This window comes from Erpetoichthys calabaricus, chromosome 16, assembly GCF_900747795.2.
Source record: "Erpetoichthys calabaricus chromosome 16, fErpCal1.3, whole genome shotgun sequence".
NCBI lineage: Eukaryota > Metazoa > Chordata > Cladistia > Polypteriformes > Polypteridae > Erpetoichthys > Erpetoichthys calabaricus.
This window is the reverse complement of record NC_041409.2, coordinates 72,362,451-72,388,624: the sequence shown is the minus strand read 5'-3', so window position 1 is coordinate 72,388,624 and position 26,174 is coordinate 72,362,451. Positions and strand designations below refer to the sequence as shown.

General features: G+C 37.3%; 1 protein-coding gene across 1 annotated transcript in view; it reads left to right on the top strand.

Moving 5' to 3' along the window:
• Positions 1–24,669, top strand: part of sos2 (son of sevenless homolog 2 (Drosophila)) — a 120,031-nt gene extending 95,362 nt beyond the window's left edge. The window contains 16 exon segments of the mRNA XM_051919939.1: positions 236–364; positions 6,741–6,989; positions 6,991–7,402; positions 7,711–7,792; positions 8,013–8,135; positions 9,006–9,118; positions 11,023–11,245; positions 12,468–12,587; positions 14,747–14,909; positions 15,810–15,927; positions 16,097–16,269; positions 16,510–16,626; positions 19,178–19,439; positions 19,766–19,807; positions 20,077–20,186; positions 22,489–24,669. Of these exon segments, the coding sequence (XP_051775899.1) occupies positions 236–364; positions 6,741–6,989; positions 6,991–7,402; positions 7,711–7,792; positions 8,013–8,135; positions 9,006–9,118; positions 11,023–11,245; positions 12,468–12,587; positions 14,747–14,909; positions 15,810–15,927; positions 16,097–16,269; positions 16,510–16,626; positions 19,178–19,439; positions 19,766–19,807; positions 20,077–20,186; positions 22,489–22,995 (2,943 nt within the window). The 3' untranslated portion in view covers positions 22,996–24,669.
• Positions 24,670–26,174: the final 1,505 nt, after the last annotated feature.

Genomic DNA, 26,174 nt, shown 5'->3' with positions numbered 1-26,174 from the left:
CTAGTTGCAAAATGACACCAGGTACCCCTTCCATTAAAGGTTGTGCAATTGTTGGCAGGATCGCAAACATATTGTTTAGTCAAAATGATACTTAATTTGTGTGTTTTTTAACTCAGCATTTTTGTCACCAATTAAATTAATCACACAAATATTCTGCTTTTTAGTATAAACATTTATTGAGTGTATGCTGTTGAGGGGAAATAGCACTGATGATTATTTTCATTTTTTCTTGTAGCAACTGCAAGACAACAGCCAAGATGAGGATGATCAAGAATGCCTAAAGCAGGCCATTACTGCTCTTCTAAACTTGCAAAGTAGTATGGAAAGAATATATAGCAAACATTTACCACGCCGAAAACCTGGGTGAGAGAATATTTTTTTTATATTACAGTCCTATGTTTCAATGATCAGTCTGCTATACCCTGCTTTGAGTAGTTTAGAAAAGTGCTATATTAATAATTATTTTATCCCATTATATAATAAAAAAATTGGTCATGCTGGTCCAAGTCACTAAAGTTAAGTAAGCTTAAAATTCATTATGGGTAAATTAATTGACGAAAGCATTAAGGAAAAAACAGAGCAATACATGGCAAGGTGTATTAATGAGTAGTCAGCATGGCTTTATAATTGGGAGATCGTGTTTCACTAATATGCTAGAATTCTTTGAATAAGCAAGAAATGTATGAGATCAGAGAAATGCATGTTATTTATCTTTATTGGAAATCTTTGTATCGGGTCCCACATTAGAGGCTTGTGATAAGAGTAAGAGAAGAGGGAATTAAAGGTGCATTGTGCAGATGTATGCAAAACTGGCTTGAATACTGGAACGCTGGACCTTTTTCTGAATTAGGTGATGTTAAAAGTGATGTCCCTCAGGGCTCACTCAGTTCTGGGGCTGCTGTTCTTTTTATTATACATAAATGATCTTGATAAGAGTATACATAACATGCTTGTTAAGTTCACAGGTGATACTAAACTAAATGGAACAGCAGATAGTGTACAAGTAACTGAATCCTTACATAGGGACAGAATATAGACTTGGGCAGATTTATGTCAGTTTAAATTTAATGCAAATAAATGCAAAGTATTATATGTGGTAGGGTCATCAAATTAGGCTTGAATATTCAAATTAAAGCAAATAAGTATTAAAAAGTATTCAATCTTAGATTAATGATTTTAGGTGTTGTATTTTTATACTTTATGGTAATGGCAGCAGTGGTGGTGGCAGCAGCAAGAACAAAAGGCTATCCCATCTAAGCAAGTATTCACCAATCATGTAATTATAAGAGATACCAAAATCCCTCGCAGATGCACCCTATAAATACTTAGTATAATAACCACATGTAGTGTAATTAAGTATTAACTGTGCTACACATCTAAAACAGGTTGAAATCGAAGTAGTCACTGTAGACGTCTGTGTATTTAGCATTAACATTTGCAGTGCACCATTTATTGGAATATATATTGTAATGCTTGTAGTAATAAAATGCATAGCATTTTTCCTTCCATCTCATGGTGCATCACAAACTTTATCCTTGCTTTTACGTATCCTATATCAAAAGGCATATAACAGAGACATAGCCTGATAGCCACGTACACACACACACTTGTTTGTTCATTAAGCAGCTTTTTGGTCCTGGAGGCCGGAAGACATGAGGTCACTGTCAATTTCTCTGTTATTTAACCTGGGGCTCAGGGTCTGTTTGTGTCTCACAAATGAAATACTGTACTAAATGCTGCATTGTATTTAGTTCTTGCTATAATTTGTATTTAGCAGATGTGTTTCTTCACAGCACCTATAAAATTCGGTGAAATTAGTTTGTCTGTTTACCAGGAATCTACTAAGAAACAGAGGACAACATTTTAAAGCAAGTCACCAAAGGTGTAGGATGCAGATAGTTGAAATAAGAAATTGATAAAATACACAGCTGACGAAGAGTCACAATTAGAACAAGATAAAACAAATAAAACAAACATTGTTTTACAATCAAATGTCGGCTCCTTCCTTTAAAAAATAATAAATCCTATTTCAGATCAAGTATGAATTATATCTGAATAGTAACGTTGGATCTGAAAGTCCTAATTTGCAGAATATACGAGGGCAATCCCAAAAGTAAGGTCTCCTATTTTTTTAGAAATACAATCAACCGTTTATTTTCTATAATGTTTACATCATTTTAAAGGTTAAAGACTTATTTATTTTTCTACATAATCGTCATTTCAGTTGATGCATTTTTGTAGACGCTGTGGTAGTTTTAGAATGCCCATGTCATACCAGCTCACTGCCATGTCCTTCAGGAAGCGTTGAACCTCATCTTTCACCTCTTCGTCGGAGCAGAATCGCCTTCCGGACAAATGTTCTTTCAACTTAGGGAACAGGTGGTAGCCACTGGGTGCCAAGTCCGGACTATAGGGTGGGTGGGTGATGAAGTTTCCAACCACCGATCTTTACACATGTTTTCCTCAACCTTCGTGACTGTCTTGTCGGAAATTGACGGTCTCCTGCACAAACTTCGCACTTGGCGGTAGCGTTCAACGGAGCTCCATTTTCAAGGGCTGCCAAGCCAAGATTGAGCATCCCAGCGAAGTCGCACATGCTTGTTTGGGAGTGGAGGAAGCACCAATCACAACAGTGTGGCCAACAGCCATACGAACAGTTTCTCTACGTTCCCACCGCTTTTGGAGACCTTACTTTTTGGATAGCCCTCGTAAAAATGTTAAAATCAAGTACAGTAGATCCTGGGTGTCACTTTAAAAATAAATTCTCTTCACCAAGAACCTGGGAACACTGGAGGAATCTGGGCTGTGATAGATTTTTTCCATAAATCTTACTTTCCACTCCTTCATACCTAGAATAATAGACACTTGTAGTAAGTTATTCAAATAGTATCATAGGCATTAGGACTTTAGGGACTTTCAATATTTGACTCCGGGTCTTTTGGAGGATCAGCATATAGGGATTGAGAAGCTTTTGGGATGAGCGAGTAGTTCCTGTCAATTATTTTAATGCAGTTCATGCGAGAAATCAGTTCTGTGAAATTCATTGAGAAACATTCATTTCAGAATGCCCAAGTCAGTAAAATGTATCTGAGAATTTCATAATAAAGTAAGATGCCTAAAAATACATTCAGTTGGTTTTTTGCCCTGAAAACATTGACTGTACATAACATAAGTGGGCTGCTTAATTAGCCTCATATGAAAATTATTTGCATTACACAGAACAATTGTTTTTTCTATTTCAAGTTGTGAATGAAGGTACAGATATATTAAATAATAAAATAGTGTCAAATAAAAAAAGCAAAGTCTGAAATATAATGAATAAATAAAATTTACCTGTTTGGTCCAGCTGAGTTTACTTGTGTATTAAGGCTTCGGGGGTGAAATATAATAGTTTAATTTCTGCAAATGCAGAATTTACATAATGTGGTATATAAATAAGTGTTTGCTATGTTTTGTACTTTATGCCCCCTGAGTTAGCAGAACTTTGATGGTGCGGATCAGCTCCTTGCTCCCTCTTTATTTTCTTTAGGGAGCTTTTTGACGTCCGACACAGTTGATAATGCAACCGGTAGGAACATGGCTGATAAAGCAAGGGGAGGGTGCAAAGTGCTCAGTGCTTTTATTCAAAAAAATCAAATGTTCCAGAAATGTAGTGCTCAAAAAAAATAGTTCAATAAATTAATAATCCAATGAAAAACAAAAGGTGAAGTGGAGGTTAAAATCAAAATAGAAAACAAATCCATTTAAAACGAGGTTAAAACCAACTAACAGGAAACTATCCTTTTTAAAAACCCAGTACCTTTGATCTTTTAACTGGCAGCTCCTCTGCTTATCCCGTGTGGGTCTTGCAGCAGAGGGGTCTCCCTAACAACAGATGCAGCTGAACTTCCTCAGGTCTGGGGTCCCTGCCGTCCAATAGCTATGGAAAGGCTCCCTCTGCGGACCTCAGCTTTGGTCCCCAATGGCCAGGGGGCGCTCACACTGGGGCTCTCCTCCCAAGCCTTCTTGATCCCTGCTGCCTTCCCGGTCTCCAAGGTGAGCCGTCTAAACTCCCTGTCACTTCTGCTCCTTATTGTAGCTCAGCCAGAGTGACTTATTCCAATTGCACACCCCACCTTTGCCCCCACCCCAATGAGTGTCAGCCACACATTCCTCTAAGGGGCTCACTTCCCAGTTGCCTGCTTTCTCTCCCTCAAGCCTGCTCTCTTCAACTTGCTCACCTCCCACAAACTGGCTCCTTCTGCCTCCTGCCTCTTCTCTCTTTCTCCCTTTAACCTCCATCTTTTAGTGTTTCCTTTTTCATTTCCTCTTTCACACACTTGTGCTTCCATTTTTAAACTGGGATGTGGCACAGCTGTGGTAATGAGCAGCTCCCGGCGTCAGTTAGGATCGCGAACAATCCTACACCTGTGCATGTCTGCTCCCATTTCGTACACGGAAACCGTAACACACACACACACACACACACACACAGAGCAAGTTGTGCCAATTATGTATTTAGAAACGCTAAACAGCTGTGGACCTCACTTTACCAAAAGAACCTTATTGGAATCTCATGTACCTAATATATACAGTATATTACAATGAACATATGTATAAACTCTTGATGCTAGGTCTCTGCTCCTGACAAATCATTTCTCTGTTGTATTTTTAAGAACCCTGGCCCAAATCTTGACACAAGTATTTCATGATGGCATAAGTCTAAACATATTTTGAGTTTTTTTTATGTTTCTTGGACGGGTTTAGATTCCTACAGTAAATATTTAAGCAGGGCTTTTTCTCCCTTGCTTTGATAACATTTATCAATTTAACGTGCATGTTTTTAAATAAAATTGTGTTGGAGAGGCATTTGACTCTATCTTTTCCAAATTCTAAGGCTTTAATAGATTCTGAAATTGTGTTAAAGGTTTGGCTAGCATTTTTTTATCCATCTAGAATGGAGGAATTATATCTGAGCTGTAAAAATTGTCAGTTTTGAGTATTATTTTTTGGGGAAAGCTGTGGCTGTATTTTAAGTTCCCATATTTTCTCTTGTCCTGCGGTGGGTTGGCACCCTGCCCGGGATTGGTTCCTGCCTTGTGCCCTGTGTTGGCTGGGATTGGCTCCAGCAGACCCCCGTGACCTTGTGTTCGGATTCAGCGGGTTGGATAATGGATGGATATTTTCTCTTTGATAAAACAATAGTTAAACAAATGCAAATCAACAGGGATGGAGGGAAGAATTTAACTAATTTTGTGTGGAATATAATGGTCTGAAGTGTCCCTGAGAGCTAGGGGAAAGTCTGCCAACTATGCCCGACCGATTATGGTGACCAAATATGTGAACTGAGCTGTGAGGCAGCAGCATTTCCACTGCACCACCATGCCTCAAACAACACCAGATTCAGAGGGAAGGAATACCATAAACAAAGCTAAACAAATGGTTACAAACTAACAATAAGAAAATAAATTATAGATCACTGTGCCTACAGAGTTCCTCTCTTGGGGGACACATTGGTTGTACCACTAAGAGACAGCATGGACTAGCTTGTTCCACTGTTTGATGCTGCTCTGGGAGTAGCTACAATGTCTATTTTGTTTCCCATTTATTTCTACTAGTACTTACATCAAGAAGAAAGAAACACCTTATAAATAGTCGTTGTCTTTTTCTTTTATTTTATAGCGTATTTTATTTTTTTCTGATGAGAGGAGGAGGAGAGGAGGCTGCTTTTAAGGCTTGTTTTGGGGTAGTAGGAGGACACATGGCTAATTGCATGCATAATTAGCCATTCTGTGCTGTGCTGCCAGAACACAGGGATCAGTGTTATGTATCTGGTGTCAGTACTCGTGATTATGGTTAGCTAACATACCCTTGAAATGAAAATACTGCACATTTGTAATTTATTTTTTTAACCATGTGTGGGATGGAAATTCAAGGGTTGAAACAACCGTGATTGGAAGACCAAGGTTTCTTATTGTTGTAATTAGTGCTGTTAGTTTTTCTCTCTCTCTGTCTCTATCTCACAGCACTATCAGGCATGATAGAGTGCTATTCTCCCCTCCTTTTCTTTATCCAGAGTTTGAACTTGTGAATCTACCTCTTTACGTTGCAGTTTTGATCAAGGACATGTAAAATAAAATTCTATGACATACATTTAAAAATGTAAAAATCATTAATAATTGAGAGGATGGTGTTGATGAGAGGAAGAAAACATTTTAAATAATGGCAGATTTTCCATATTTTTGTTTAGTTTTGCAATTAAGTATGACACACACATTACACTCGTTCAAGATTATTTTTAAGTATTTATGAAGGTTTTCTTCTTTTTTTAACATGAATTTTGTTTTTTAAGCTACTTCTACATTTATTTCATGAATTATTTTTGTGTTTCACAAGCTGCTTGGTCTAAAATCATATTTGCTGTTTTTTTCTTTCTGGCTCAAGTCTTCATTTTGAGTGATTATAATCAGTGTCTATGTCAGCAAATGCTTAATGTTTTCATTCTACTACTGTAAATACTATGCATTTCTGTTTGTGAATTTATATTCTAAAAATGTGGTCTGAATACATTTGGAGGTCACTTAAAATTTGAAATGCATAATTAAATACAAATTTCTGGTTTAATAAGTATTACCTGAATCTGAGATGCAGTTATTAGAATTATCCTACTTTTTTGCTCTGCAGACTTAAAGTAAAAAAAACAAGTAATTCATTTCAATTATTTTAATTATAAGTAAGATATTTTTGAATCCCATTTCTAGGAGCCAATGTTCCGTCTATACAGCCGGCAGGTACGAAGCAAACAGGTCGCCATTAAACGGATGAATGAGATTCAGAAGAGTATAGATGGATGGGAGGGAAAGGACATTGGACAGTGCTGCAGTGAGTTCATCCTGGAAGGCCCTCTGTGTCGAGCTGGTGCAAAACATGAACGCTACTGTTTCCTCTTTGATGGGCTGATGATCAGCTGCAAGGCTAATCATGGACAGTCCTCACGACTGCCAGGGGTCAAGCACCAGTGCTGAGTATAGGCTGAAGGAAAAGTTTGTATTACGTAAAGTGAGGATTGTGGATCAGGAAGATGCACAGGAAGTGCGTAATGCTTTTGAAATTGTTGGAAAAGATGAGAATTCCGTTGTATTCTGTGCAAAAACTATGGAAGAAAAGAGTGCTTGGATGGCAGCGCTGGTTTCACTGCAGTACCGAAGCACTTTGGATCGCATGCTTGATACAGTCCTGTTAAATGAAGAGAAGGCCCAACCTTTGCGCCTTCCATCACCTGAAGTTTACCGTTTTGCAGTGGAGGACTCGGAGGAAAATATAGTCTTTGAGGACAATGTGCAGAGTAAGACTGGTATCCCAATAATTAAGGCTGGCACTGTGGACAAGCTAATTGAGAGGCTCACTTATCACATGTATGCAGGTAAGAAGACCAAACAAATTGAAAAGAGCTGTTGCTGTAATAAGTAGTAGGTACACTTTACACAGGGTAAATTTAAATTCTGCTTGGTTTACAAGCTACATTAGTTCCTCATAAGTTTGTTTTTTTTTTTTTTTTTTCTTTTTCTTCCTTCCCCCAAATATTTTATTTATTTGGTCCAGCTAAGATGTTCCATTCAAATTATTCCAACAACAGTATGGTCTCAGCTGAATTTTTAACAAACAACAATTAGTATTTATAAAGACGTTCTTTAGTTCCAGGCTAATACCTTATTCATTTTACTATTTCAGATCCCAATTTTGTACGCACTTTTTTGACAACTTATCGTTCCTTCTGTAAGCCATATGAGCTGCTGAATTTGCTTATAGACAGGTATGTCTTCATAGAGTTTCTGCTCTAAATATAGGTTGTGCAACAAATATGGCATGAAGTAATGCATCATTGTTGCTTTAGCAAGTGATTGGATATTTTAGTTTTAGGAGGATTATGCCATTTGGCAATATTTCATGCTTTCAAATTAAAATTGCTTAAGTTTGATTTTCACTAGTTTACATCTCTATTGTTCAGTTTCTTGATATGGTTTATTCTTTAGGATTGAAATTCCAGATCTGGAACAAACAGAAGTGGACACAGAGGTTCTTTGGAATCGAGAACAGCCAATGGCAGCAGAAATACAGAGGTTTCGAAAAGAATATGTCCAGCCTGTTCAGCTTAGGTAATTTTGTTAGTGTTTAATGTACTTCTGAGTAGGAGTCAATATACCTTAAGTGAAGAGAGAGACTGAAGACGGGAATATTGCCCTTTTGTATTATATAAAATAGAGTAATAAACTGAGATAGGGGAATTTCAGCAGTTGTCCTATTTTGTGTTGGATCGATATTAAAGTTTTGATTTCCGTATCAAAACCTCATTATAGGTACCAAAACATTTTCAAAGCAAGTAGCAGATACCTCCAAACCCTAGATACTTCTTGTCTCTGTGAATAATGAACAACCATAAGATAAGATAACACATTATTAACCTACAGAATGTCATTTTATTAATCAAAAATTAAAAGTTATCACAAATGGTCTGTAGTTTAATTGTAAAAATACCACTTTAATATAAAACAAAAGGCTTCTTCACAGCTTGATTATAAAGGACCTTCATGGAAAAAAAGTGTAAATGAATAAAAAAAAAATATGGAATCTATTTTGGAATTGGCCAGTTCTAATAACACAAAACTGGTGATCAGTATTTAGTATTTGTTGTTGTTTTTATTATTATTATAAGAAATCTCTAGTTCAGAAGCAAACTTTTCTTTTTTTGTCACAATTTTTTTTGGGGGGGGGGGGGGGGGGGGCAGATCATAACTTGGAACTTAGGGTATTGAATATTAGATATTGTTACACTTTCAAACACACTTTACCTTGCTAATCATTTATTGAAGCAATTGGAGTTTTTCTTTTAAGTAGTCTCACTATGCCTTGCTCTGTGGCTTTATATTTTATATGCTACCAATCAAACTAGCTTCACGAATACACCTTAAAAACAAATTCTGAATATAGTTAAAAGCTGGATATTAATTTTTCACTTTATTTTCTAGAGTGCTCAATGTTTTTCGGCAGTGGGTAGAACATCACTTTTATGATTTTGAACGAGATTTTGACTTGTTGCGCAAGTTAGAAGAGTATATTTCCAGCTCAATCCCATTTCGTGGTGAGTATAGCTATATTTACTTGAACATGTAAAGTACTGATATGTGCTGGCTGAATTTGTATTTGCTAGTGTATACATTTATGTGAGCGTCTTTCAGCAAATCATCATGATTGAGCCCTTTAGTGGAGAAACGGGTAGTTATCCGCAATGTTTCAGCAGATAAGAGAATTTCTTTGTACCATGCACGTTGTGCTCAGCAGAGACATATGTTTCTTTTTTGAAACAGGGCCACTCATTGAGATATTCGGAAATTTAAGCTGGTGTCGTACTTTTCCAACAATGTTTAGTACTAGCCTCAATTTATATAATCTTAAGAACAGTGTTGAGTTGTAGACACAGTTCTCACTTGTTGCAGTCAATTGTGAAACTACTGTATTATTGTGGCCTGGGTAATACTAAGTTCATTACTGGGTTTGTCTACTCTTGCACCTTAAATTCAAGACACACTAAGAGATCCCTATTTATACAACTGCATTTGAGTGATGCCCTACTGCCAGTCACCCTGTAATATCCCACATAGGATCCCATCAACATAAATATGTAAGAGTTATGCCTCAAGTGTTTCACTTCACAGTACTCCACACAGGGACTTGCTAGCACCAGCATCAACAAACATGCAGGTGTCCCCGAGACATACGAAGGCTGAGCTCCCTTTTGGATATATGCTACTTACCAACCAACAAAATCTTATTTCTACCACACTTGCTCTTCTATATGGTGTGACCTCTCCGCCTTAACCCTGTGGGCAAGAAAGCAGCAATCTTCCCACATTAGGTGCCCTAATGTTTATTTCAATCACTCGGGATTTTAAGACAAAGTATTAAATGTAAAAGCAATGTGGTATTTATTAAAGTGTAATAATACCAATACAAGGTGCACAAAGTATAATAGAAAATAAGATGGACAACAAAAGTCTGAATATAGCCTTAGGAAAGATTCCTGAAAATTAGCAGTGTCAAGGGAGGATGTTGTCTTGGGTGGCATTTTAACTTAACAATTGGTGTGATGTATAAGTTTGTGTTCTACGTTGTCCAAATGAAACGGTCTCTCTGTCTTTCTGCCATTGGTTCCTATGTTGTTCCTCTCCTTTATTTCATTTCCATTTCGATCCTTTAGACGGGCCATTATTGATGTTGAAATTGCACATTGGGTCTACAGGACATGTGATATTATATAAATTTGACTATTACCTGTACTTGTGATGTATGACTCTGCTAATAGTCTTTTGAACCTGTAAACATCTCCGCACTGTTTTTCTGTTTCCAAATAATAAAGTGTCTGAAACCGCTTTAGATCCTTTGGCATCTGCACTGTTTTCTTTATCCTCTACTGTTAAGTTATAAACAGACTGAAACAGATGATTTAAAGTTATAAGTTACTTTGCAATACAAGAAGAAAATATAAGAGATTACTTTGAATGTGAATTGCCCCTGTAGTTATATTGTCTTTTAATTCATTCTGTTTTAGTTGGGCAAAGTTAAAACTTAATACAAGCTGTCTGCTTTTTCAACATTTGTCTGTTTTACACTCCAGGACAGAAGTGTGAAACTCCATGCAAAACTTACTCACCACCACTCATTCATAGCATTCATTACACCAAATCAAATTGATTTGATTTTGGGTTCTTGTGTTTCTAAGAGATACCAACCAATTAGCTGTCAACTGGAAGTACAATGACCACAAATTGTGCAGAACAATTGTGGCTATAAGGAAGAGGCCAGTATTTTGCACTATGTAAATGGAGAAAAGGCTTGTCCAACTTTGAGTCCAGTGTAGGCATCTGTTCAATGTTTAGTGTTTATTTTGAGGCATTGATTAACTTATTTTTCCAGGCAGAGTATTAATAAATTAATGAATTAACAGATTGATAATTGTTATCATTGATTCTTTTTTTTTCTTCTTAGGTAAATCAATGAGGAAATGGGTGGAATCTATTAAGAAAATCATTAATCGCAAGAAACAAACCCAGTCAAATGGATTCAGTCACAACATCACATTTGAAAGCCTACCCCCTCCCATTGAATGGCACATCAGCCGCTCAGGGCAGACGGATACATTTGAACTCATTACTCTTCATCCTATTGAAATTGCTCGGCAACTGACACTTCTTGAGTCCGATCTCTATAGGTGAGTCACATTCAAGGATATTGTTTGTCAAAATTTATAGCATCTCATGGCAAAATTTGATAATTCTTTAATTTATACTTTGTAAAACAAACAAATGCTCATGTTCAGAGAATCAGTTAAATGTAAAAGTCTGCATAAACAAGTCCCTCACAATGTAGTCTTTTGCAATTTGTCCTTTTAAATGAAATTTGGTGTGAAAGCATGCATTTTCATGTTCTGTTTGCTAAGTTAGCAGTGGTGTGGTTGGTGCTGATTAAGACTAATCTCAAAATGAGAGGGTGACCTTTAGATTTTTGTTAACTGGGTGATCAAGATTATCACTAAGTGCACCAGCAGTAGTCCACTATTACAGAATGCATTTGCAGGAAATCCTGCATGTGTAAACCTGGCAGTTATTTTTGGCTGTTTCTTCCTATTTAAGATTGTTCAAATTGCAGCTTTTCGTGATCTGCTGTCTTTGTCATTCAGTAGATGCTAACTTGCGTTTACCTCAGAATTCTTGTAAAAATAGTATTTGTTGTTTTTAAGTTGTTACACACCAGTGATCAAATGGTTAGTATTGATTATGCAGCTCCCCTAGAGCTAAGAATAATACCCAAAAGGACACCATTACAAATATGAAACAAAAGGCCAGACTTACCAAATATGTCCCCCTTAAAACAACAAGCTGACAATGAAACAAAAATTGTATTCCTTGTTTAGAAAGTGTTTCATAACACTGATGACTAATTTGAAATCCTTTATCACATTTTTTAGCACTGTTTTCCTAGGGAACAGAAGGACACCAAAAAATTTTAAGAAGCAAAATGGACTTGGTCTGGTTTAGAGAAGCACATGTAATCCTAAAGTAACCTGCCCGTCTATCTATTAAACATGAAATATATTTCCTGCTAAAATGGCACAGAAATGTATTCACAGAATTTGAAAATTAAATGAATTTAATTTCATTCCATTGACCCTTTTTCAGTAATCTCAGATTTTTTTAGGCTTTGTGAGTCTAGCTACTTAGTATGACATATACATACTTGTTTTGAAGTCTATCTGGAGTAATGAGTTTTTACATTCTTTCTCTACTTATGTTAGAGAACCCACCTCACCCCGTGAAACCTATGTTGGAAAAGTAGCAATGTAATTATATAAAACCTGAAGTAATATATCTGAAAGTTGCACTTTTATGTTATTTGTATAGCATTCTAACACCATCTTTCTCATTTTCCTTAAGAGCTGTACAGCCTTCTGAACTTGTGGGCAGCGTCTGGACCAAAGAAGACAAAGAAAAAAACTCTCCTAATCTTTTAAAAATGATCAGACATACCACTAACCTGACTCTGTGGTTTGAGAAGTGAGTAACGTGCAACTGTTATAAAAGGAAATGTTTACAATTTTTCCTAAGATTTCTTGATTCACTGAGAAAAACTTATTAACATCTATTTTAGAATACCTTATTTATCTTATGTATCTCATGTAGTATTTAAGTACAAATTTCTTTTACAATATAATCATTTATGTTGACTTAGATAGGATGGTATGTGATGAAAAGTAAAGTGGGTGGGGTGAAAATTAATGATAAATGGAGGAAATTGATTTGTTTTCAGTTACTTCCAAGATTGGATAGAAATTGTGGTAAAGGAAATAAATGAAGACAAAACTTTCCTTATTCATGTTTCCTCTTCTATTCATGAGTTTCATGGGTAGGGTATCAATGTGCAATTGCAGCCTAGAACGTATACAGTTTGGGAATTTAACTGTTAAACCTGAGGTGTTTGCAAAGAATGAGGATATCCTTTTGGCCTCATAAGAGAGATTTCTGATGTACACTGGAATGTTTCACAGCAGAGTTGTGATGCATTTGGGATGAGCATTCATTCTTCCACAACCGAGATCATTCTTGGTTCCCAGTAAAGAATAGCTTGCTCCTAGCATTAGTTGGCATGCGTCTTAATGGGAGAAGCTTGATTATTTTGTTATCATGATATTGAGTGAAGGTAGAGGTGGCAATGAGGTTGAATGTGAAATTGATCCATTAGCAGCAGTTCTGTAGATGTTGTATGTGATTGTGGTCTTTGAAAAAGGAACCAATTCCTTGGATACAACTTTAAGTTTACCTGTCAGTCTTGTTAAAAAGTGTAGATTAGAAGAATCAATTGATTAATCACTCAGTCAGTTGTTGTTCCAGTCTTTGAGAATGCCAGTAATTAATTGGTTCATTAAGAGCATTACTTTATTTTCTTTTCCTATCTCTGTAGGTAGGGTTATATCAAGGTGACTGAAGAACACAGAGTAATACAGTTTATTGATACACTCAAAGATTTATAAAAATGCAATAACTGCTTATATATTGACTTGCAAGACTGGGTTAGAACGACAAATATATAACATTAAAGATATGTTCTTAGTTTGCTTACAAGTGTTTAAGATTCTCTTGGTTTTAGGAGCTTTTAAACTTAGTATTTCACCTATGAAATTTTTAGCATAATGACACAGTCAGGTCACTAATTCTAATGCATATGAGCGCAATACACTGTATCAATCAAACATGAGAAAGGAAATTTTTTAGCTGTTTACTAGCTACTTAAAGTTTTAATTTATCTTGACATAGATAAAACAGTTTTGTGGTGCAAGACTTTTAGGATGATATTAAACATTAACATTACAGGCATGAACGGTAACATACTAACAGTGTATATGCACTACTGTTTGTACATTGCAGTTACTGGTGGCAGTTGTTTTATGGACTGCGAAGACATGGGTCACAAGATAATCGTGTAATATTTTACTGCTGTAGTCTATGTAAATAGTGGCATACATTTGCTCCTTAATCCACAGGGAAGAAACATCTGAATGCTCCTTTGTATCAGACCACTTCAAAGCATAAATAGTACTATTTACTATTGCCAAGAGAATAATCTTTTTTAGACATGACCGCATACCTTTTTCATCTTTCTTGCTCATCGCTTTCATCTTCATTCCGAACTATGGAACTATTACCATTTGTTGCTGGAGCACCTGTCAAACTGCAGTTTTCATGAGATTATCCATATTTACTTTCCCACTTGGTAGCAGGAAGATGGAGGTCACAAATAATGCAATTGTAACTTCTGACTTACCAGCGGTACTACATAATAAATGCAGTAATAGCTTCTTCCTATTACACATCTGCTGTCTGCTTATTGGTGCAATAGTTTGTCCAAGAAATTCAGCCAAAGTTCAGCTTGCACTTACAATATTTAAAAAATGTCCTTTTCAGATTGTTTTTTTTCTTATCAGATTAAGCTCCAAGAATACTGACCAAAAGTTGGTACAGCCGCAGATTATCCACTCATTTTAGTGTTCACTCCTAACTGCTTGTGGAAAGGGCTACTGTTTGCCATCTGGGTCTCTGTCAACTTTAAACTCACGGGTGGCAATAAAAAACTAGCAAATTGGGGAAGAGCACTGCTTGCCCTACAGTTTACATGCCTTTTCAACTAATGATAGCTTTTTTTTTTTTTTTTTCTTCAGGTGTATAGTGGAAGCTGAAAACCATGAGGAAAGGGTCGCAATTTTAACCCGAATAATCGACATCCTTCAGGTGTTCCAGGAGCTGAACAATTTTAATGGTGTGTTAGAGATTGTTAGTGCAATCAACTCTGTGCCAGTGTATCGACTTGATCATACATTTGAGGTAAGTACCCGAATCCGCACCCCCCCCCCCCCCTTCAGCTTAATTCTTTTCGCACTTAACAGCATGCATATCCTCAGCACAATCTTCAGAAAGTTTAACTTTTTTGACAAGAAAAAATGTTATTACATGCGACTTAAACCTGCAAATATCAAAACGTCAACACGAATACAATAAGAAAGATATGTCTGCTGTTTACTGCTGTAGTGTTGAAGATTTAGTACACGTCCTTCGGGTGTCATGTTTTAAAACAATCACCAGTGCACTGCCTGACGTCGCAATTGGGGCAGTAGAAGCATGTTTCTTTGCACACTTTCTTTTTCTGTTGCTTTAGCATAAGAGGCTAGGAAGACTGTGCCTGATCTACACAACTAATGAGCTTCTTATGTTGTAGACTACTACAGCTTAAGGCTTAGCGACTTCCACATTTCCAGAGGTTGGAAATACAAAAAAGACTAGGTTTGACATTAGCAAAAGTTTGTGCTGAGTAGACATTTATGTTCTTTGAGTTTTTTTTTTTTTGTAGGTTAGATATAAACAATGACTGAATGAGAAATGAATATGTAGAGCAGTCAAGGCCAGTGAAGGGAGGATGCTGGAATATGCCGCTCACGAAAAGTCTGCAGACATGTGTCTGTGGTCTAGATCTCCTGACAACTGCCTGAAAGTCAGGAAGCACATATTGAACAGATGTTAAATTCAAGTTGATAAAAAGATAAAGAATCAGACTTTTGTTATTCTGTGGACTTACTGCTTATGACTCAACTAATACTTTTCACATTAAATGTAAAACTGGGGCAGAGCACAAAGGTTAAGAACATTTGCCACCACATACTTAAAGTGTAAATGTACTAAATGTGCTAAATATTGCCCTGACATTTTTTCTATGTTGTATTTGAATAGGCTGTACCCGAGAGGAAAAAGAAAATACTTGAGGAGGCTGTAGAACTTAGTCAGGATCACTTTAAAAAGTACTTGGCTAAACTCAAATCAATCAACCCACCTTGTGTGCCTTTCTTTGGTAAGAGATTTCATTTTCATGTGTTGCTCACATCTTGATGATGCTGTCTATTCATGGTAGCACAAACTCCATGAAAGTGCATTTTGTAATTTGTGTTTTGTTAGTCAGATTTACATTGCTGATTTGCCCAGTATGATCTTTTAAGTTTTTCATTCTTGCATTCTTCCAGGGATATATTTGACAAACATCCTTAAGACAGAAGAAGGAAATCCTGATTTTCTGAAACGCCATGGTAAAGAGTTAATTAACTTTAGTAAGCGTCGGAAGGTGGCAGAAATAACAGGGGAAATCCAGCAGTACCAGAATCAGCCATACTGCCTGAGAGAAGAGCCTGATATCAGGGTAGGTGGCTGACTTCTTCATGACCCTAAGTTCTAGGGTTGACTAGAATGTGTTTCTGAACACAATCAGATTATCAAGAATACAAGGTTGGTAAATTTCTTAGCAATGATTAAAAAGACAGAAACAGATAACCTCATTTGTTGCTGTGCAATTTCAGTTAACTGAATGCCAGTTTCCACTTAATTAAGATTAAGATTAAGATTGTGGTAAAGTTAAAAATCAACCTGTTTTAATTTTCAGAAATTTTTTGAAAATCTAAATCCCATGGGAAATATGAGTGAAAAGGAGTTCTCAGATTACCTGTTCAACAAGTCGTTGGAGATAGAGCCTCGTAACTGCAAGCAGCCTCCTCGTTTTGTAAGTACATATCTTACCATTCTTCAGAGTAGATTGTTTCAGAGAATTTTCTTATTAACAGAGAAGCAACATGATTGCTTTAGACATGTACATTCAACTTATCTGGAATACAAAGTTTAACTGAATATGAAATATTCTAGATATTTACCCCAAATATGCCCATCAGGTCCTAAATTTATCGAGGTTATGGTAGCCATGTAGGTGAAGTGTGGGGTTTCATGCAAGGGACATGTACAAGGCGAATTTCACAAGCTTTTCTATAAGCTAAAACTATACAGTAGTAGTGCCTGCCTGAGAGAAGAGCCTGTAATCCAGAATTATTGGCCTGGCAGTTTGACTAGGGTATATTTCCATATTAATCAACCACTGCAAGAAATCACTAATTTATTGCTTATGGTGTGGTTTCAGTTTGACATGTGTGTACTGGTTAATATTATCCTTTTTCTCTCTGTTTAATGCATTGAATCACAATTCTAAAAAAAAAAATTAATTGCCTGCCTAGATGTCTGTATCCTCTAAAACCAGCAGAACTTTACACAATTTCTAATTAAAGAGGGTTTTCAAACTTGGAAGAGTACAGTTTCTTCTCACCTGAGGATGTCTAATTTCAAAACTAGAAAATGCAGGGAATGACAAATTGCCCAACTCTGGGACAACTTTCCAGCACAGTTTCATATTTCCAATAATTTGTAGGCTTGCCTCATTCTGACAGCAAAGAACATGCTGCCTGACAATGCTGGTGCTTTACAATGGCTTTCCAGGTATAGCAAGTTCAACCGTACTATTTATCTCTTTTTCCATTCTGTTGTGTTATGATAAATGCAAGATATCAGGGAGACGAGACAGTCTCCTGTTTGTGCAGTCCGTAATACCCACTTTCTTTATCTTTCATGCCTGCATCAGTGTGCATTTTACTTTTGTGCTAGTACTGATTGGATGTCAGGTCTTTCTCACACACGCACAGAGCCCACCACTACAACTTAACAAAAATTATACATGTTTCATATTGTAGGTGTGAGATGCAGACTGTTTGGACAGAGTTGCTGGGGATGTCACTACTTAACTGGTGGTCAAGGCAGCCAGCTGCAGCTGCACAAAGTCACTATTTAAAGGGTTCCTGCAACTAAAAATGTCAGGAAAAAATTTAGTGTGATGGGGCCTTAATCTTGAACCAGGCAGGCTAGACTAGGCTAGTTTAGCTAGGCAGTGAACATTTCTGGTAGCTCTCTTATAAACCAGAAATTGAAGTTAAAATACCCATTTCATCCATACCCCAACTCCCCAATTCTTTTCAAATAATGCACGTGAGACAGGTTCATAATGGCTATATACAGTATGCCAGTCTGTTAAAAGTAAGATTAATAAAAATCTCACCATTACATTAAAGAATATTGCTTTTGTCCACCATTAATAAAAGTAACACCTCATATTTCAAATAAGGCCCAACTCATGAAGACAGTAGCACTGTACAGGCCTCTTATCAAACTGACTTGTGAATATATTGTTTAGGAGCACATGCCAGATGGACAGTTGTTATTGACCAATTGTGTGTGTGTGTGTGTGTGTGTGTGTGTATGTATGTGTACAAATATATGTCTGTACTGTATGTGTGTGTGTGTGTATATATATATATATATATATATATATATATATATATATATATATATATATATATATATATATATATATATATATATATATATATAATATTTATATATATGTGTGTGTGTGTGTGTGTGTGTGTATGTATGTATGTATATATATATATATATATATATATATATATATATATATATATATATATATATATATATATTGTGTTTGTATTTGTCCCCGTCATTATTTCTGTTTTGATAAAGGCAAAATTAGTAAACCTAACCTATGTAAAAGTTTTTTTTTTTTACTTCCTGAAGAAAAAAAAACTTTACTCTGTGCTCTTTCACTTTGTTGTTGCATTAATTTTAGTTGCTTTATTGATTGTTAATCTATGATTGTAAAGTTATTAGTTTTTACATCTTTTCACTTGTGGTAATCAACTTTTGTTACCTCTCCTACTACACTTGGTGATCAGATTAGCTTAATGTTACTCGATAATGTTTACCTCTGTTGTAAGTTGCTTTGAATAAAAGCATCTGCCAAGCAAAACAATGTGAATGATCAAAAAACAGTTCTAACTTTCAGCAGCTAAACCCAGTGAGTAATCTGAAATGTATATTTTTGTTATCTCTCATTAAAATATCTATTAGCGTACAGTCCTTAGTTTTGTAAAATATTAGCTGTGAAGTGCAGGGCCCAATGCCATTTTTAAGGGTCATTTAACTGAAGCTGAATCCCTGGAATTCATTAGGTAATTCACTCTCCTGAATGCTGGAAACTGAGCTTCTGTTAATTCCCAATAAAATGAAGGTGTTGAGAATTGCTTCTGTAAAACTGTTTTTACTGCTTTAAATGACACATCTCAGATTTTTTTTTTTTTTGGTAATTTTTCTCTTTATCTATAACCGCTTCTAGATGTCACACTGAAATACCTCTAATATTTACATTTCTGCAGCCAAGGAAAACCACGTACAGTCTGAAATCCCCAGGAATCCGCCCTGTACGGCACCCCTCTACCTCAGGCACCGTTAAAGGCCACCCAGTGCCTCTGGAAAGGGAACCTCCACACAAGATAACCTTCAGAAGCATAGCAGAGACGGAGCTGGAAACGACTCCATCTGTGCCGACTTCGCCAAATACTCCCTCAACTCCTCCGCAGTCTGCCACCTCCTCAGAACATGGCTCAGTATTTGTGGACATAGATTCCTACAACTCATGTAAGGGCAATTGGACTTTAAAAAATGAAGAATCTGCAAATTGAAGTTTCAATATAGTCTTGTTACCTAAAGCTTAAAAATATGATTTAATGACATTTATTACAAAGTAAGCTCTGTCTTATCATTTGCATATTAAAGATAGACATTTAATGTAAAATATGTGTTGCTGCTTATGTAATACGTTTCCATTTTAGGAGACCCTTAATATGGCAATTTAATCAAAAATGGTTAGAAAGCTTTAATCATGCTGTGTTTGAGAAACTGTTTTCTTAAGGGTTTTAAACTTGCTGGTAGTAATAAAATTAACCTCTTTTATTATTTTATAGGCAACAACAGTATTTTTGCCCCAGTTATTTTGCCATCTTCAAGTAAGTGTTGAAGTCAACATTTTATGCTTGACTAATGTAATTGTATTTTCTCTCTTTTACTATTGTAGTTTATTTATTACCGTTCTGCTCAAGTCAGGAGAGAAGATTCCTCACAATTTAAAAACATGAAGTTTTGTTATTTCTTACTTTAACTGTAGTATATATTGCATTGTATTTCAATGGCCTTCTATCATCTTATTGTGCTTTCTTTTGTAGAATTGATGAAATTATGTCTTAAAAGTATTACGCAATTCTTCACTTCCCTACAGAGTCTCATCCAAGCACATATGGCAGTCTACAATGGCTGAGTGAAGAGCCAATGAAGCCTCCTCCACTACCTCCTCGTCGAAAAGAGGTCTCTGCGGACTATCCCAATAAGGTACCAGTTTAACCTGATTGGATTTTCTTTGTACTTCAATGCCCGATACACATGAACTTTGGACTTGGGCTACAGTTTCTAATAGGTAGTGTTTGTTTGAGTTATTGTGGTCTGATATTCAGCTAAGTCGCAATGATAAACAAAAACAATCTGCTTATACTGATAACATTCAAACAATTGTACTATCACTGCTTCTCGTTATTCAACCCAATGTTTAAACATTCACAGTACAGGCTTGAAAAAGTCTGTGAACCTCTAGGCTAAAAAGCTACCTGAAGTCAGGTGTTCAAATCAGTAAGATGAAGTTTGGTTACTACCCCCCAAAGCAAAATCTCTTCACATGCCATGCCATGACAAAAAAATATTCGCGCACCTCAGGATTAGACTTGTAAAGATATGTAAAGCTAGAAAAGCATTTCTAAAAGCGTGTGGTTCATCAGTCTACAATCAGACAAACCTAGGAAATTCAGTACTGTTGCTACTTCCCATATGAGTTGTGGCCTGCAAAGATCACAGCAAGAGTGCAATGTGGAGTGGCAAAGGAAGCGAGAAAGAATACTGCTGTAGTTGCAGAGGCCCTGCAGAAATCTCTTGAACTTTCCAAAGTCTTTGTTTATATATTGAGTGTAAGACAAGTGCTGCGTTCTCATGCTATCAGACTATTCGGAGCTCCAAGTTGTGATGTTTCAACTTTCCACTTCAGTGTGTTCTTCAGGTTTTCCAATCAGACTATTTGGAGAAACATGTGGTTGCTGCTGTTTTGTTACTTGATCCGCCACAAAAAACACTTAATAAATTTTTTTTTTTTTTTTATGAAAATAAAGGGCAAAATACTTCTATCATTTTGCTACAAATGCATTTTGACCAAAAAAGGCATTTCTGGCTGACCAGGTTTATATTTTTATATAGTTGACTAAGGTAATGGTCAGGGTTGTTTTGAATATTTTGGGTATATTTTTTTTTTTCCAAATTGTCTAACTTATAGCTCCTAGATTGCATTGCATTAACGTGGAATATCTGAATCAGAAACTTGTATTTACCATATACCTGACAGCGTATGAATGCAACAAAAACACCAGTGATCATGGAAAGGGAGCATGGGGGACACCACTGCTCTCCAAAAGACCTCTTCAGCAGAAGTGTGCAGTGGTGTGTTGGAAGGGACAAACAAAAAACTGCACACTGAAAACTTCACTCCAGTCAAGAAGCATTGTGGAGGAAGTGTAATAATAGTTTAAGGCTACTTTTGTATGTCAGGGCCTTGACATTTTGCTATTATTGAGGTAACAAAGGGTTGAAAATTGTCTCTAAAATTGTGCAGCGCAGTGGACATTCGCATGAAATGAGGTTGGGTAATGCAAAAAGACACCGACTTGAGTAGTTCAGTGGTTGGCAGGAGAACATTTGTGTTCAACAAAGACCTCAACCCAAAGGAGATGCTGGGTTTTGACCTGAACAGAGCTGATCATGCAAGGAACTGCAGAAATGTCACTGAAGAGAGAGAGAGAGAGAGCGAGAGAGAGAGAGAGAGAAACTCTTTTGTAAGGAGGAATGACCTCAACCTCAAGTCTGATTAGCAGCTGCAGTGGATGTGTGGTAGAGACTTTGATGCCAGAGGAGTTCCTACCAGCTACTGAATGTACACGGTTACATAGGTATTTTTTTTTCAGCCTGGCCTGTGAATGTTTAAACAATGAACTGGTTGTGCTTTTGGCTTATTGCATTAAAAAAAACGTTTATCTACAAAACTTGGAAACATGCTGATATTATGAAATATCCTTTTTAGTGGTAATAATTACCTTGTGTTTTGGTAATCCCTGCAGATGACTAATTTTGAAAATATGACCTTTTACAATGTTTCTTTTTGGTGCCAGAATCAGAAACATCTTTATAAATAATCCTTTGTTTAAAATGACTTCAATTTTGAAAGCAAGGCAGCACAATTTGTTTTCTTTTAACTGTTATTTTATAATTAAAGTTATTTCTTCCATATGATTTAGTCTGCAGAGAGATATACCACAAAGCGACTTTCTCATCCATTTTTGTTCACTTTAGGCTGAGTAGTTACCACATAGAATATGAATTGGAGCAAATTGTTTTAACTATAAATATCCATAAAGAAGGCCGTATTCTGAAAATTAAAGTGGATCCATGGTTTTCATTCGACTGTGGATGAGTCCGTGATCAACCTCTGTGCATCTTGATTGGGCTAAATAGGCAAAAAAATAAAAACTTGTAATGTAAATGTAGTCTCCTCTCAATAGTTGACTCATTTTAAAGTGTTTAATGCTTTTCCTTTTAGACGAGTTTCAGTTCTGAAAGCCCACCAGCCATCCCGCCAAGGCTGCCACCATCTTTGCCAAGGATCCAACCCAGAGTGCCCACCTTCAATGGTCCAAGTGACGGCCCACTTCCAAGTCCACCTCCACTGCCTCCTAGAGACCCAATTCCGGAGTCTCCACCTCCAGTTCCTGTTCGCCCTCCGGAGATCTTTATAAACTATCCCCCCAATTTACAGCAGTCCCCTGTGGGCCGTGTCCATTGGGAGTTCAATCACAGCACGCCAGGCTCTCCAAACACTCCTCCAGGTACACCTTCACCCAGAGTGCCACGTCGCTGCTGCCCTCTGAGTGCCAGCCACAATCTACTGTCTCAGCCATTTTTGCAGGCCACAGCACCACCAGTGCCTCCCAGGCAGAACTCGAGCCCTCAGCTTCCAAAACTCCCTCCAAAGACCTACAAAAGGGAGCTGTCCCACCCGCCTTTACACAGACTCGCAGTGATGGAAAATGCAGATTCTAACCAGTAGTTTTGTTTGTTACCTGGCATTCACTTGGTGGAGGGGGTGTGTGAATTCATTACCTCCTGAACATGCACTGGAGAAAGAAGGAACTGACTGAATCAAAACGCTATTTCTAGCAGGCCTTGACTTGTGCTCACCCACTCTTAAAAGGCTGTTTTGGAGGATTGAGGTACAAAGCTACTCGGCTGGACGGCAACTATTTTTGGTGCGGCTTGTTTCCATGCTAGCTTTGACTTCATTCTCCTCTGGCAGCAGTGTCTCATCCCAACCTCTCAGGGGATCAGTAGTTCTGCCTTCTCTCTAAACCTGCCGTGCCAGCAACATAGCAATGCCAGCCTGTGACAGGTATCTCTGAGATAAGGTGACATATTGTACATCTGGAAATCACCTGTGTGAGCGTCTCCCGTTTCGGCAGTCGGAGTTGGTGGTCCTTTGTTCAAGGCACATAGGTGATATTTCATTACTTATCCAGGAGCTCACCTGGCAGACAAACATCTGCTACTGCAAGACTCACTTTCTGTAGCCCCAGGGAGCACCTCTGACTTGTGTCAGTCAGCTGTTCAAGTGAGGTGTGTTTTAGTTATTTAAATTTGAATTACAGGTGCACTCAAACAAAAGTTTGTTTTCAATAATAAGAGCCAATCTCCAAATTCCTGCTCTGTTTGGAGCCGAAGTGGTATCTGTGGTGCAGACTAGGCTATTGTTCCTACACAGCTGCAGGATAATAGCCATTATAATTTTACTTTATTTTCAGGGAACATAGAATTGAAAGATCAAGTAAGGTTAGAGAGCAGGTAGACCAGTGCATCATGAAATAATCAGTGAGCATTAGTATCCTGTGGCGTTTGCAGACCATTTTTCTCCAGTAAAGGCACTTTTCTTTCCCTCTTTATTTAAAAAGGCCTTCCGGGGTCAGGCAGAAAACATTGAAAATGCACTGCAGCTTCTTACATACTGCAGCAGGCTAGTGTCATATTACTGATGCAGTAGGAGGCAACAATGGGTCATTCACCTATAGTCCAGTAAAGATGCAGAGATCTGGAGAGGCCGCCTCCTCCTCCTCCTCGATACTTTTGCACTTATTATTGTATCATAGCGAGTGTTAAAATTGTGACATGATGTTGCACTGAACCATTGCAAGAAGGATCTTCTTGGGAGTCACTTCACCTCAAGTAGAGACATCACGTTTTTCAGCGTTACATCTGAGAGGATGTTTTTAATAACTTTGGAGTCAAGTCTTGTATTTTAACCATGACTTTATTATGGACATCTGAGGATCCATTCTTTGGTTTTAATCGGCTCCTTGAGCCATGATGTCTTAAACCACCTGGTAAATGTACACTACGGATTGTTCTTTTTTTTTTTTTTTTTTGAAAATCAAAACAAAGCTGCTTAAACTTTGGAGTTTTCAATTTAAGTAATCTAAAACAAGTGCACTAGTACTAACAACCTCCAGGTAACTTTAACCTCCTCAATATCTGAAAAGCATTCAGAGTGGAGATGGACTTTACAGGAGGATGAGCGCTGGCATCTTATTCAGATGTGCCTTTTCTGTTTCAAGTGTCTAAACGTATTTGCCTAAATAAACATTTAGAACAAAGTGATACACTCCTAATGTCCACTATTCATATTTTGTAAATACATTAATTAAATGTACAAATAAAAACATGTATTACCTGCTCTATTTACCCAACTTTTCTGTGTCCCATAAGCCCATTTACCACTGTATTCCATGGCTGTGACTGCTGAAACTGTGCTTTGCTGTTCCAAGTTGTCGCAGTGCATTTCACTTTGCACACCTTCTTTAGGACTGACACTCTGCAAATGAAAGGCGGGATATCTGAGCAACACCCATAGATTGCACCAAACTCACTCCCTGAAATCTCGTCATCCATAGCAGAACTGGGTCATCATTAAATATTCCTAATGAGAGTGGAACATGAATAAATAATGCATTGTGTTGTGGTGTTTACCAGTATGTCCTAAACTTTGAAGACTTTTGAGTAAATGTACTATGACTGTTAAAAATGACCTTGCATTTTAAATAATTTTTACTTTTTTTTTATGAATTGAATTCTGTACTTTTTTGGCTGTACACTGTCACAGCTTTAATTCCATGTCTCCAGTTGAAGTACAAGTGATAATTTAGAGGTTACTAAGAGTGTGTTTTACCTGCACAGATTTTCTTTCTGCTGCCCTTAGGAGTTGCACATCCACACATACTAAAAGCAGAACTGAAGTTATGGTAGGTGGTCATTTTTAATAGTATACATTTTGCAAAAGAAAATAAATTTTGACTTTGCCATGTGCTTTTAGTTAGCTGATGTGGCCAAATATCTCATCCAGTTATTTATTTTTTATTTTATCTCAGTCAGCACTGACTGCTTATTCAGACGCAAGAGTTCATTTTTGTCCTAATTGCCTCACAACTTTCTTTGATATAATTTTAATCTGTGTCCTGAAGGTACTTCCCCCAAATTTCTGATATTTCTCCAAGTAAGTTAACCACTATAGCTTATTGATTGCTTTAAACCTTTGTTAAGATCTGTTCAAGATCCCTAAATAATCTCTCCTCCTCAAAACAGATGAGACTGAATTCAGCTAGCATGTCAGAAAAGGGCAGGCCCTTTCATCCTGACCCTCTGTACAGTTTCTACTGCTGCTATGTCATATACTGTATGTATATTTTATACATACAGTACAACGTACGTGTGTGTGTGTGCATATATAAAATTTTGTGAGGGATGGCTGGGGCCCATACCCTGCCAGGATGCCTCCACTTTGGAAGGACCAGCGGAGACAGTTTGCTCGGGGCATTATCTCCCCTGGATTGATAGATTGCATATCCCCTGGGTTGCAACAGCACCACGGTTTCCTACAGGGCATCATGGGAATTGGAGTTCTTCACTCAGCCTTGAGTGCCGCAAGGATGTACTGCAAAGACTGGGGAGCCCTACTTCGTGATTCTCCTGCCTTACCTGGAATTGCTGCCAGGCCAGGCCTTTGCGACACCGGAAGTACTTCCTGAGATTACTTAAAAGGAGCTGCCTGCTGCCGCTCCAGGAGCTGGAATTGGGAGGCTGAGGACAAAGCTTGATGGAGGTGGAAGGAGAGATAGAGGAAGACACAGAAGGTCCATTTGTGAAGTATTGTGCTTTTGTAACTGTGCTGTGCAGGTGCAAAAC